This window comes from Pteropus alecto, unplaced genomic scaffold, assembly GCF_000325575.1.
Source record: "Pteropus alecto unplaced genomic scaffold, ASM32557v1 scaffold146, whole genome shotgun sequence".
In the NCBI taxonomy this organism is placed as follows: Eukaryota; Metazoa; Chordata; class Mammalia; order Chiroptera; family Pteropodidae; genus Pteropus; species Pteropus alecto.
This window is the reverse complement of record NW_006442107.1, coordinates 2,882,001-2,895,367: the sequence shown is the minus strand read 5'-3', so window position 1 is coordinate 2,895,367 and position 13,367 is coordinate 2,882,001. Positions and strand designations below refer to the sequence as shown.

At 39.4% G+C, this 13,367-nt stretch overlaps 1 protein-coding gene across 1 annotated transcript; it reads left to right on the top strand.

The window, feature by feature from the left end:
- Positions 1 to 8,094, top strand: ELAC1 (elaC ribonuclease Z 1). The gene is made up of 3 exons (XM_006919893.3): positions 1 to 427; positions 5,509 to 5,976; positions 7,410 to 8,094. The coding sequence occupies exons 1-3, from the start codon at positions 271 to 273 to the stop codon at positions 7,874 to 7,876; spliced, it is 1,092 nt and encodes a 363-aa protein (XP_006919955.1). The 5' UTR covers positions 1 to 270; the 3' UTR covers positions 7,877 to 8,094.
- Positions 8,095 to 13,367: the final 5,273 nt, after the last annotated feature.

The window sequence follows — 13,367 nt, the reverse complement described above, 5'->3', positions numbered from 1 at the left end:
TGTTAACATCTTCCATTAGTGTGGTATCTTTGTTACAGTCGATGACCCAATATTGATACATTATTATTAACTAAAGTTTACATTAGGGTTCCTTCACTCTTTGTCTTGTACATTCTGTGGATTTTGACCCATGTATAATGCATGTGTCTATATCATACAGAATAGCTTCACCGCCCTAAATAACAATAAAACTCTTAGGAATCTTTTTTGATGATTTTGAGCAGTAATATGAAATAATCCCTAGGTGATCTTTCCATTGCAGGGTAGAAGATGTCTATGGATGTGACGTTTCTGGGGACAGGCGCAGCATATCCATCCCCAACTCGGGGTGCCTCTGCTCTGGTCCTTCGGTGTGAGGGCGAGTGCTGGCTCTTTGACTGTGGGGAGGGAACCCAGACCCAGCTTATGAAAAGCCAACTTAAAGCAGGTTAGTGTACATTCAGCTATCTCATTAAGACTGTCTCTTGTTCTGCTTTATTTTCTTGGTTGTCTTTGGGCCTTTGCTCAGAAACAACCCCGACAGTTGCATCCCACTTCAGTGCTAGAATCCTGGCAAGACTTGGAAGGCCCTCAGAGGTCTGGCAATGCCCACTGAATTTCATTCATTTATTTACTTTTTATTTATCACATAAATACTGAGAGCAAAGCTTTATAGAGGTTCAGAGAATAGAGGATGGAGTAAGATACATCAAGCATATTAGATGGACACTGCCCAAGCAGAGGAACAATGTACACACTTATTTCCACCAGGAGAAAGGTGTAAGTATCACGAGCGATTGCAAAGGGCAGTAGATGTTCAGAGGAGGGGCATGTTCTTTTCCACTTGGGGTTATCAAGGAAGGTATCTCAGTGAGTTGTTGAAAGGAGAGGAGGGATCCCCTGCGCCGGGGAGAAGGACGTTCCAGCCAGAGGAGGTGGAGTGAGCAAAGGCCTGGCAGGAAGGAGACCTAGGAGTATAGTGATGAAAAGCTTCAGCCTGGAGTCAGGCAACCCTGGGTTCCAGTCCCAGCTGTGTCTTGGCTTGTGACCTGAGCAGATCAACAAGCTTAATCTTTACTTTCCTAATCTTGAAAATAGGAATAAAAACTCTACTTAGAAGGGATGTTATGAGAATTATATAAAATAATCCCTTCTCTGTGTGGTTGTTTCCTTCTCATCAATTAACTCAGGTACTATCTCCTCAAAAGCTCTGTGAACCTCCAGGGTTAAGTAATTCCTCCTTCACCCCAGGCATTCTGTTGTTCCATCCTATTTTTATTAACTTCTTAGGATCATTGCTATCTAAAATTATGTATTATTTCAATAGTCATTTCTATGTGTACTACCTTCCTGTACTAAGCTCAGTGATCACTGACATACCTGATAGATGCCTAGTAAATATCTATTCGGTTAATACATGAATAAGAGGTTCAGCACTTAGTATACTGCCTCTCTCTTATTGGGTCTTGATGAATGGTGGTTATTGAAGTTATTATTCGTATGACTCAACTCAGTGCATGGCATTTGATGACTAAAAGATAGAGTTATAGCATCCAAGGATCTATTGGTCTATTGGTGGAAACTGACATGCAAACAATCTTATTGTAATGTGATAAGTAGAATAATGGAAGTGTTTTCTAAGTACTTCTGGAGCACTAGGGAGAGGGACACTGACTGTATCTGTGTGTTCAGAGAAAGCATCCTAGAGGTAGTAACACTTGAACAGGGATCTAAGAGATGAATAGAAGTTTCTCTGGTGAGAGAAATAGGGGTAGACATTCCAGGAACAGACAAGAATGTGAGCAACAAGCAAGGGAGTTCCCAGGAGAGAAATGACATGTTTGAGGAATGCTAAGCCACCCTGAACATTGAGTATTTGGCTAGGATAGATGAGAGAAAAGAATACTGCAAGTAAATGAGGGCAGACTATGAAGTCTTCTGTGGTATATTAAGGTATTTGGACCTTATTCTGTCGGCAATAAGAACCATTAAAAGTTTTTTTAAGCATGGGAATGACATGGTCCGGTTTGTGTTTTAGGACAGTTTTCCTATGGCAGATGTATTGGGAGAGAGAGAATAGTATCAGGGAGACCAATTCCAAGGCAGTTGTGTTCATCTGAGAGGAGAGAGGATGAGAATATTGAAGCGGGAAGTATGGACAGCAATGAAGAAGACTAAGTCTAAGAGGTACTTGTAGAGCCAGCAGGAGGTAGTGACCGTTTGGATCTCTAGGGTGTGAAGAAGTGGAAAATTATTACAAGTTACAGATGGTGATATCCCAGATCTAGACAGGAAGTCAGGAAAAGAGCTGTTGGAGGAAAGAACTATATCATTTGGGACACGTGGCCTTAAAGTGTACACAGCTCAGTCATAATTATGTACTGTCGTGTGCTGAAACCCCGCGGTGAGGGCAGGTACTGTGCTTTATGTCCCTTGGATCACATAGGGGTTCCTTTTGTGAGAACTCTCAGGGGAAGCATAGACCAGAGTGGAGGCTGTAATATGTAACAGTTTAGAGAATAGGGATTGAGGTGGCAGGATGATTAAAATAGAAACAACAAACTATTAAGTGTGAGTACTAGAAGTTTGGGTGTGAGGATAAGTCTTTACTTTTTATTTAATACTGTATGTGTTATCTCATGCTGCTTAACAGATTATAAATTTCTTGTCCTATTTGCATTTATTATCTTCTGGTGTCTTTGGGTCAGAGAGTTTAGGCCTGGTTTATTTGGGTTCTCTACTTCAGGGTCTCACTAAGCTGCAGTCCTGTTATTGCCTGCAGCTGAGGTCTCATCAGAGGCTCAACTGGGGAAGAATCTACTTCAGAGCTCACTCAGGTTGTTGGCAGAATCCTTAGAGTTGTAGCACTGAGACTGCCCACAGCTCTTAGAGGCCTCCTGCACTTTCTGGTCTTGCAGGTTTCTGCTTCGTGGTAGCTTGGAGTGGTACCAGAAAAGGAGAAAGATACTCAAGAGGAAGTCTGATGGAGTCAGAAGAGATGGCAAGACAGAGTCTTAAATAGTGTAATGGCATTGCACTCTGTGCCGTATTTTATGGTTAGAAGCAAGTCACAAGTCCTGCCCACACTCAAAGGCAGGGAATTGTAGAAGGACATGAACAGCAGGAGGCAGGGGCCATGGGTACCACCTTAAGTCTCATCTGCCACAATACCTTTCTCTAATATTTTCTATTTTACGGCTTCTTTACATAGTATTTTTTAAAGTAAACAGTTTGTAAAACTCAGCCTGATAAAAAATATTTTTAAGAGAACCTTTAGTCTATGAAATTTTTATTGGCTTAAAAAAACTTCGTGGCCTCAGAGGAGAGTGAGATGGTAATCACACATGTTATCTATGACCCTAGCACTTCAAAAGCCCCCAGTCTCAGACTGGAATACAGCACCCTCAAAACATCTTGGCTTTTCTCAGTAACCCAATATGGACCTATCATTATTTGTTTCATCGAAACCCTTTCAACTTGTACAACCTCCTTGGGTAATAATATTTTATGAATTTCACAAGGAAGTACTTTCTTGTTTATCTAAACATACTTCTTTCAACTTTCCATGGTCTTAATATGCAGTCATCTGATTAACAAGTATAGGTTTGCCATGTCATATTTTCTTCATAATTTTAAAGACTGAGTTTAAGCCTTCCTTTTTTTCCTTAAAAATGATTATAAAAAGTATATATACTCACTGTAAAACTTCAAACAAAGCAGAAAAGTATAAATAAGGTAAATTTTCCGTGCATATATACAGGGTCATGATGTAGGTATAGTTGTGTGTGTGTGTAATTTTGTATAAATGAAATCACACTATACTTGGTGTAACCTGCTTTTTTTCAACTCAACAACATATACAAACAATATATTGCAGACATTTTCCTAGGGCAGTAAATATAACTGCATCATCATTCCATTCCTCTGTGGATGACATATTCCCCTGTAAATTTCTTGTTCTCAAGTGAAAGGGAACCCATGCATTTTTCTTCCTTCATTTGATATCTTTCACTTACCTTTGATAATTGTGGTGGCCATTCCTTCTCCCTCTGAAATCAAGTTTCCTGAAAAATGAAATGTGCGTCTTCCCTGAACATGTGATAACTGTGGGAAGCAGTTTTTTAATTAACTTGACTCATTTGTTTTGGGTCCACAGATTGTGTTGGAGTTTGGTTTGGCTGTTTTGCAGCAGAAAGTTTGATGCAGCACTTTTGAGGTCAACATGAGATCAGGACTCAACAACCATTGCAGTTCTTTTGTCTGTAGAGGTCTCAGGTCACGCTTACGGGTGCATTGGCATCCCAGAAAGCTGGAAAGGGAAAATGAAAGGGTTCTAAAAGTAAAAAGAACAGCAAAAACAAGGACTACAAAGAAAACACAAAAAGGAGCATATTGAAACTTCTAGAGTGCTGCCTGGGGAGTCTCAAGGTGCAAAATCAGCCTCTGCCCAATCTATTGTTTTCTGTCACAGGGGTCTGGGCTTGGTATAGTAACTGGAAGACTCTTTGGAGAACATTTTTGTCCTGATTTTACAGGACAAATCACATTACAGTAAACTTTTCCTGTTCTTTTATGGCAGCAAATGTTTGAAATACATGGGCCGTGAGGTAGAACCCGAAGTCTCTGTTATACTAAAAATGTGTTAATTATGATTGTTACTTTAAAAATGCCTGTGGTGCATCTTAAAAATGCTAATATGGCATCCTGCCGCATACCAGCAGCAAATTTCATTTACCATTGGATAAATCAAATTACAGCCTAAGCCAGAATGTGCTGAAAAAGCTGTGTGTTAGTTCAGGCTGAAGGTAAGGGGCAGACTTTTACATAACACCATAGGGGATCTGCTTTCTGATCTGCATTTTGGAGTCTGTTGCCCACCTCCTCCCCTCTTGGTTCTTCACCTCGCTTCCTCTGCTTCCTCCTTCATCCTCCTCCCCTTGCCTCTCCTTCCCTCATCATCTCCCTTTTTATCCTCCTCCTTTAACCTCACTCAGACAAGCAGGCTCAAACTTGGTTAGTTAATATCTGTCCAGTGTAGAAAGTCCTTAAAAGGCAGTTGTGGGTTCAGGCACTAGTCCAGTCAATTGGAGCCAGTAGAACACTCATTCTGCTGGCAATAACTATTTGCTATTCTCAGAGGGAGCAGGTGGGGGCATTGTAACTGTCCGATGCTTTTGACACCTGAGGCCTATTTAGTTACTTAAGTGAAGTATTTTGATACACTTCCTTATTGCAACTTTTTTTAATGATTAAGAAGATAGGTAGAAAGATACTCTGAAAACTAACACTGTAATTTGAAGACGTTTTATTTTAAAAATTATGCCTTATTAAAACTGTCTAGTGAAATAAAGCCTGTCTTTCTTGCTTCTGGAATCATGTAGAAAAATATAAAAAAATAAGTTTATGGTATAACTAAAACTCTAAATTCATTTTACCACTTTCTCTGTTTTTATGTATATTTCATGTGGCTTTGTTTGGATTTTTATTTCTGAAAAGTTCCCAATCTTATTTCTCTCCCTCAATCAAAAGGGAGAATTACCAAGATCTTCATCACACATCTTCACGGAGACCATTTCTTTGGCCTTCCTGGCCTCCTCTGCACGATTAGCCTGCAGAGCGGCTCCACAGTCGCCAAACAGCCTATTGAAATCTATGGCCCTGCAGGACTTCGGGACTTTATCTGGCGAACCATGGAACTCTCTCACACGGAGTTAGTCTTCCCTTATGTAGTTCATGAGCTGGTGCCTACAGCAGATCAGTGTCCCACAGAAGAACTAAAAGAATTTACAGACATGAGTAGAGCGGACAGCCCTCCCAAAGAGGGGAAAGGAAGAACTATCATATTAGACTCAGAAGAAAACTCATACCTTCTGGTTGATGATGAACAGTTTATTGTAAAAGCATTTCGCCTCTTTCACCGAATTCCCTCCTTTGGGTTTTCAGTTGTGGAGAAGAAACGCCCAGGTAAACTCAATGCACAGAAACTAAAAGACCTCGGTAAGTGGTTTTTCCTTTCCTTCTCCTCAGTCAAGCTGTTGATAACTAAAGCTGTTAGAAGTGTCATAGCGACCTTCCTTTCCTATCTCGTAGGCCTAAAGCTGACATTTTTTCCATTCATTTCTTTTGCCCAAAGTTTATTTATTAAGGGAAATTCCTGGAGCCAAAAGGTGCTATTCAGAGCAAAACCCAAGTGTATGTTTGAGTCCTCCTCTCTTCAGCTCCCCTGATGCACACGCGTAGTCTCATCTTCAGCTTTCACTGTCTTGGTTGGCAGCGTAGTGCTGTTGTCTTAGGTCCAAGCTTTTATTTTGTCATATCTTCCTCTTGAAATATGTTTTCAATGACATCTTTGGCCTAAGAATTTTTGCCATATATTAACTTCGCAGCTGCAACCACTTGCTTTCAGGGTTTGCCTTCTCTACCCTGCCTAAGTTAATTTGGTGTTCAGAACGCTGCCCCTCAACCATCTTACATGCCTGGGTTCATCACAGCTGGAAGCAGGCACACGAAGATGGCTTGAGGCCATCCGTGGCTTCATACCTTCTCCACACTGGGCCTTCATGCGTGAGGGGGTCTTCAGCACCTCTCTCAAAGCAGTGTTCAGGTCTGCTGTGCCTCTAGCATCACCACCTTCCTTGGCATGGCCATGGCAGAGCTTATAAAAAGCATGATGGTGCCTTTTGTATGTTTGTTTCTTTATTTACCTAACCTCTCCCTTCTTTACCAACTAAAACAAAATACAGACTAATAAGGAAAAATGACTCAGGCCAAAGGTATTTTTATTATCTAAAAACCTATGGAAATACTCTTATATTGGGAAACTTTAAACATGATATATGTTAGAATTAGTAAACACATTCTGTTTGTTTGTAGGTTTTGTCCGGAGTGATGATCAGGTATTATTCTAGATTAATATGAGATTTAAGCACAGTTTAGTAAATGTGGAATTGCCAGTATCTCCAAAGAAGATTATGTATGTGTGCCCTAAATGCTCCTTGATTTTGTCATCCAAACAACCCAAACAGTATTAAGTTAGCTTGTAGGTACCTTGTCGTTATTTAAATGGACTCTAATTTTGTCCAAGATGAGCTTATTGAATAAAACATTCTCAAAAACTCTTATTCCTATACACAGCAGAGAATCAAGGCTGTTATCTTGACTGGAATAAGGTCTTAGAGGGACTTAAGAGCATAAAACCCATCTGACACTTGTGCTTGGGAAATGTTTTAAGTACTAGAGCATTGCCAACACTGAACTTTTAACAATGTATAAATATTCCAGTTTTCCACAAATAGTAAAATATTTATTACAATTATGAAAAGAATTGGATGCCTTTGCCATTTGCTATTTGCTGTGTTGCTAAAACAGACTCTCTTAACAAGTCATAAATTCCATCCCCATGATGTGATGTTATCTGCCTCCATCATTAGGTGTTCCGCCAGGTCCTGCCTATGGGAAGCTGAAAAATGGAATTTCTGTTGTTCTGGAAAATGGAGTTACAATTTCTCCCCAAGATGTCCTAAAAAAGCCTATTGTTGGAAGAAAAATCTGCATTTTGGGTGACTGTTCTGGGGTTGTGGGTGATGGAGGAGTGAAGCTGTGCTTTGGAGCAGACCTGTTGATCCATGAAGCGACCCTGGATGATGCCCAGGTTGACAAAGCAAAGGAGCACGGCCACAGCACACCACAGATGGCAGCGGCGTTTGCAAAGTTGTGCCAAGCAAAGAGGCTGGTTCTGACTCACTTCAGTCAGAGGTACAAACCAGTTGCCTTGGCCAGAGAAGGAGAAACAGATGGGATTGTAGAACTAAAAAAGCAAGCTGAGTCAGTGTTAGATTTCCAAGAAGTGACTCTAGCAGAAGATTTTATGGTGATTGGCATTCCGATCAAGAAATGAAACCAGTATTCCTGACTGTATACCGACATGTCTATGATGTGTTACTGAACCAGCAGTTGAATTTGTTGTTGTTGTTGTTGTTGTTATGTTGTTGTTGTTTTGGTCTAATATTATTTGGATCCTAATAATCCTAAAAAGGATGGAGCTGCATTGCCGAGTTGACTCAGCAGTGAGTGGGAGCAACCTTTTTGATAATAAATCATTTTAAAAAGAAAAAAGACCAGCATCCTTTTTAAAGTCCAAATTCGATAAAATGATAGACTATTCAGGTATACTTCATGTTTCGTGGCTGCTTTCTCAGATACATGCCAGTACCCCGTGCAATCCCGGGCTTAGCTTCTGCCCAGCTTTATTGCTATTGTTGGCACAGTACGCAGGGCTTGGCCCTCTTGGCTAAAAATGGTATTTTGGCAGTTTGTGTTCAATCTGTTCATGTTATTAACAGAATAGAGAGAAATGTAATGAGACATCAGACATGTAGAATTGAAGTTGGCATGTTAAATCTTGAATTCCTTGCTGGAATGCTGAGTGCATTGTTGGGCTACGTGTCTATTCTTCAATTAATATGTTATCAAACTTTCAGGTTTACTTTAAACCTGTGGTTCTTCTCTGGGCGTGATACCCCTCCCCTAGATGGAGTTTTGAAATTGTGGGGATGTTTCTTGTCAAAATGAGTAGGGGATTGGTAGGCGATTCCTACTGGTATTTAGTCAGTAGGAGCTAGGGATGCTAGATCCTGCAAAGTTTGGGTCAATTCTATGCAATAAAGAATTATCTCACTCCAAAATACAAATTGCAGGCTAATTGAGATACACAGCAACTTAAAACTTATACTCCCAATATGAATATAATTTATCAAAATTAGCGACATAATGAGTTGAACTACTAAGTAAGTCAAATTCTACAACAAATCCTAAAGAACTAGCTAAGTGAATATGTGGGAATTAGAATGTCATATCAAATATTATTTGACAGAAATGAGCCCTTAGTTGGAGCTTATGAATCCAGTGGTAAAAAAAATTGATATTTATTCAACCGAGGGTTAATTTTACTTGTTTCTGTTAATAATTCTTTGAGGACAGTTTTAACAAATGTCCTTTCTAGAATAGCTTTTCCTTCTGAGCTGCCTTCCACCTTCCTTCTGTCCACCCTAGGATATTTCCGCCTCATTTGCCTCACAATATTTCTCAAAATGTGTTACATGAAAGCTAGTCTCAAGTACTGATTCATTCATAAAGGTTCCCTAATCAAATCAGTTTGGGAAACCCTTTGTGCTATGTGTTTCTCTGGAGTTTCCAGTGTCCATTGATATATTAAAAACAGTACAGCTTGAGTAGTCCTCAACCTGATAGGCCCGATTTCAGAGTCCTTTTCTGTACCTTATGGTGGTACCTCTGTGGTCTGGAGCAGATAGTTTACTCTCTGCGCTTCTGTTTGTTTATCTCTAAAATGAGAAAAATAGTATCTACCCCTCAGGATCACTGTGAAGATTAAATAAAACAGTGCGTAAAAAGAGGGTAGCCTGTTGCTGAAAGGCATTGAGAGGTCTTGCAGTACGGAGGCCTGTCAGCTCTATTGAACCCCTTTCTCAGCCCCATTTCTCCATATACTATCTATTAACATTTCAAGAACCCTGAGAGTTTTACAGTACACATATTTAGAAATATTGTCAAGGTATATACTGTTAAATTCCTTCAGGTTCTGGGGCTTCTCTAGTAAAATTTTGACTCCTGGATAATTCTGCAGTCCCTAAAGTAGCAATAATGAAGATAGATCTAGTTATTTAATATCTCCACCATTCTGAATCAGTCTCCAGAATGGACTGGTTCTGCCCTCCTCTAGGCTCTTGGCCCACCAAAATACCAGACTTAAAGTATAACTTGGTTTTTGAATTTGGTTCAAACAAACATTTTTTAGACACTTACAGTATGCCTAAACCTATAAATGAGAGAATGGCTAGTACTAGTACCTCAGCTGCTTGAAGCTCTTGAGTCTAAAGACTGTATCTTAGTCACTTCTACATGCTTGGAACTACCCATAGTAAGCACTCAGAAATGTTTATTGAATGAAATGAAGCCCCAATATCATAAGGGTGCAAACTTTAGAACCTAAAGTTGAGGATCTGTGCCTAGCCTATTTCATTACTGTATGTATCCAAAAACTTTTGCCCAGTTGGTGGTGCTCCATTCACTGAGTACCAACTAAGTGCCAGGCTTTTCATGTTGGGAGTATGTAAATGAATATAAGACAAAATTCCAGGCTTATTGTCTAAGTGGTAGAAATATTAAGTAAAAGTATATAGTTCCTTCAACAGTTCTAATCTTATAGCCTGGCACTCAGTTGTGCTGCTCCTGAGCATTATTTGGTAGCTGACTTGAGATGTGCCTTTAGAATCAGGCTCTATTAATATATGTGGGTCAAGCCCTGGGAGACCATGGGAATGTGAGAATGAATTGATACGTTGAATCAAGTGTAGAGTATCAGTGCATGGTGAGAATTTTTTCTCAGACTCTCTTCTGGACTAGAATTCGTTCTTGATGGTAAGACACACTCTAAGAATCTGTGTTGCTAGAATTAAGAGTGAAGCTTATATTGGACTTCCCAGAACCTATAATCTGGTTGTAGGACTCTTTGAAGGAATTAGACTGTCTTGTGCCCAAACTTATTCAATCATTGAATCCTCTTTTGCCAAGGAACATATTAGAACACTGAGAAATGCTGTTCCTTGATATTTCTCAAAATTATATTTTTTACCTGCACAACTTATTGAGGTAATGAATTACATATCTACACTTAGTATTTTCTTTGTCCTAAACTGACTTTCAGGTATCAGGAATCCACAAGTATCTGCTTATTTTAGATGAAAAAATATGCACTTTTCAGTTCTCAAAAGGTGTTTAGACTCACCCAAAATCAGCTCTGTTTTCTAATACTTATGCCTCGTTAATATCTTTTTAATCATAAAAGCAGCATATGCTTAGTAGAGAATTTTTTTTTAAAGATTCAAGAAATGAAGATGATTACTTATAATTCCACCACCCAGAGAGCTACAACTTCTGGTCCAGTGGTCCTGAAACTGAGATGTGAGTATTACATAGGTGGACAAGGATGTGCGTAGACAGATCCTTGGGCTCTGAAGGCTAATTCAGTAGGTCTGGGGTGGGACCCAAGAATCTGCATTTATTAATAGGCTCCCAGGCGATTCTGAAGTATATAGGTGGCAGATCACACTGAGGGGAAAAGCTCTTTTTTCTATTTTCTGCACTAAAAAAAATTGGGGTGTATATAGATATTTATACATATTTAAACATATAATATGTTTATGTGTGTTTATTATACACATGCACACATCCATATTTTTACATGTAGGTTGACCTCAACTGTTTTTCTCATTTAACATCATGAGCATTTTCCCATAGCATTAACCGTTCTTTGAAAGTACGAATTTAATGACTTTATATTATTCCATTCAATAGATATAATTTAACCATTTTCCTACCTTTGGGGCATTGAGATTGTTTTCTGTTATATGTAAATGATACTATCATGAATATTCTTGGGCATAAATCTTTGTATCTCTGAGTATTTCCTTAGGACTGACTTTTCTGAAGGTCAAAACATCTCACTTATTTTTTTAGAATCTGGGTAGGAATCACCCACTTGTTTTGTAGCCCACACTCTGCAACAGCATGACAAAGGCCTGTTTCGTTACTCCATCAATAGATGGTACAGGGTATCATCAATTAATGACCTTTCTAAAACGTCTCTTCCAAGACATTTCTCTTATAAGGATTATTTTTGCCTCCTAGTACAAATAACTTTAGTAAGTCTTTCAACTAGTGAAAGTGTGATTCAGTGATTTTCTTGAATATTCTTAGGCCAGCTTAAAAATGTAGTTTTTACTTGAAAGGGTATAAAAGTCCTTATTGCTACAAATGTGTTCATGACATACACAGTGAAAGCGATCTTGTCTTCACAAAGGTGTAAACTTATATGAAATGTACCAGTTCTGTTCTTACTGATTGATGGTTTTTTCAGGTAATGAATGAGTCAGTATTTTTTTCTTATATAGGAAGAATAAAAAGGAAATGCTGGTAATGCTTTGAATGTTTGCTCTTGGCAGGGTAAGAATAGAGTTCAAGGGGGTGGGGCGGGACATGGGGTAAGATCAAGAAATTCTTTTCTTCCATAGTAGGAACTAAACAGTACTTAAAACTGAAAAATAAAGAGCACTTTAAGTATATTATGTTTTAAAAGGAGGGGTGGTAAGTACCAGAGGAATAGTTGGAGGAAGGGATCCTTCGTGGAAGCTGCAAGGAGTATGGGTAAGGACAGAGGACTGCTATTTTTCATAAGCCTAACAGAACTAGTACTATTTGATATTTTGAACTATTGGTATGTGTTTATATCCATTTAGTTTAAAAATTACATTAAAACACAATAAGACATTGCTCTGAATAATACAAATTACTAGTCTCCAATTTATTTCAAAATGTAAATCTGAGCCTAGGCCCTATCTCACCTGCTCCCCGTGCAATTGAAACTTTGTAATGAGCTTGCCTTACCCACCCTTTCCAGCCTGGTCTTTCCACAATACCACTCATTTTTGCAGCCCAGCTACGGGCCTTCCGTAGTTCTTTGTCAGAGGTTTCTGTTGTTGCACAGTCTTGGCAGACTACTCCCTCTCCTCCCTCTGACCTGGAATGCTCCTTCTCCTCTCCCCAGGTTAACCCTCACTGGGCCTTAGGATCACAGTTCTGCAGTCACATCCTTATGGAAGCCCTCCTAGACTTCCCTCTAGGTAGCATATTTCTCTCACAGCACCTGTACCCCACCAGCCTGGTGTTTGTCACTTTATGTTTTCATTTTGCTTGTGTGAGTATTTGATTGATGCTTCTCTTTCCCACTAGGACTGTAAGCTTCAGAAGAACAGAACTGTGTCTGATTTTGTTTCCCTTTGTGCCCTAGCTCCTAGCTTAGGGCCTGGAACAAAATAGGCATTCCATAAATAGTGGCGACTGGCTCAATGTACCTTGACAACCTGTTATCCTATTAAGATGCAATACTTTGTTCTCCTAGGGATTTTTCCTGATTAATATTAAAAACAAAAATCCCCACCCTTCATCTCTCAACTAAAACTGAGGAGGCAGAGATTGGTTACCTGTGACCTTAATAAGGCAAATCCTTATAAATATGAATTCTAAAGATTTAGCTTGGTGTCCTAAGATAGGTGGACAGTTACCTAGAGTCAAGGAAAGGGCTGGAAAAGGAGTTTCTCTGCCTAAGAAATTGGAGTATTGGCTTCTGCTGTGTATAGGAAAGTTGAAGCAAAAGTAATAAAGAATGAGGAGAGAAGGCCAAGCCCCATGCAGGAGTCTGGAGCTCTGTGCACGGTAGAGAAATGGTGGGCAGATGTGATAACAATTTTATGGTGGCTGCATTGTTTGGAAATAAATCCTTCTGTTTGCCCCAAACTTTCTTCGAAGTCGAC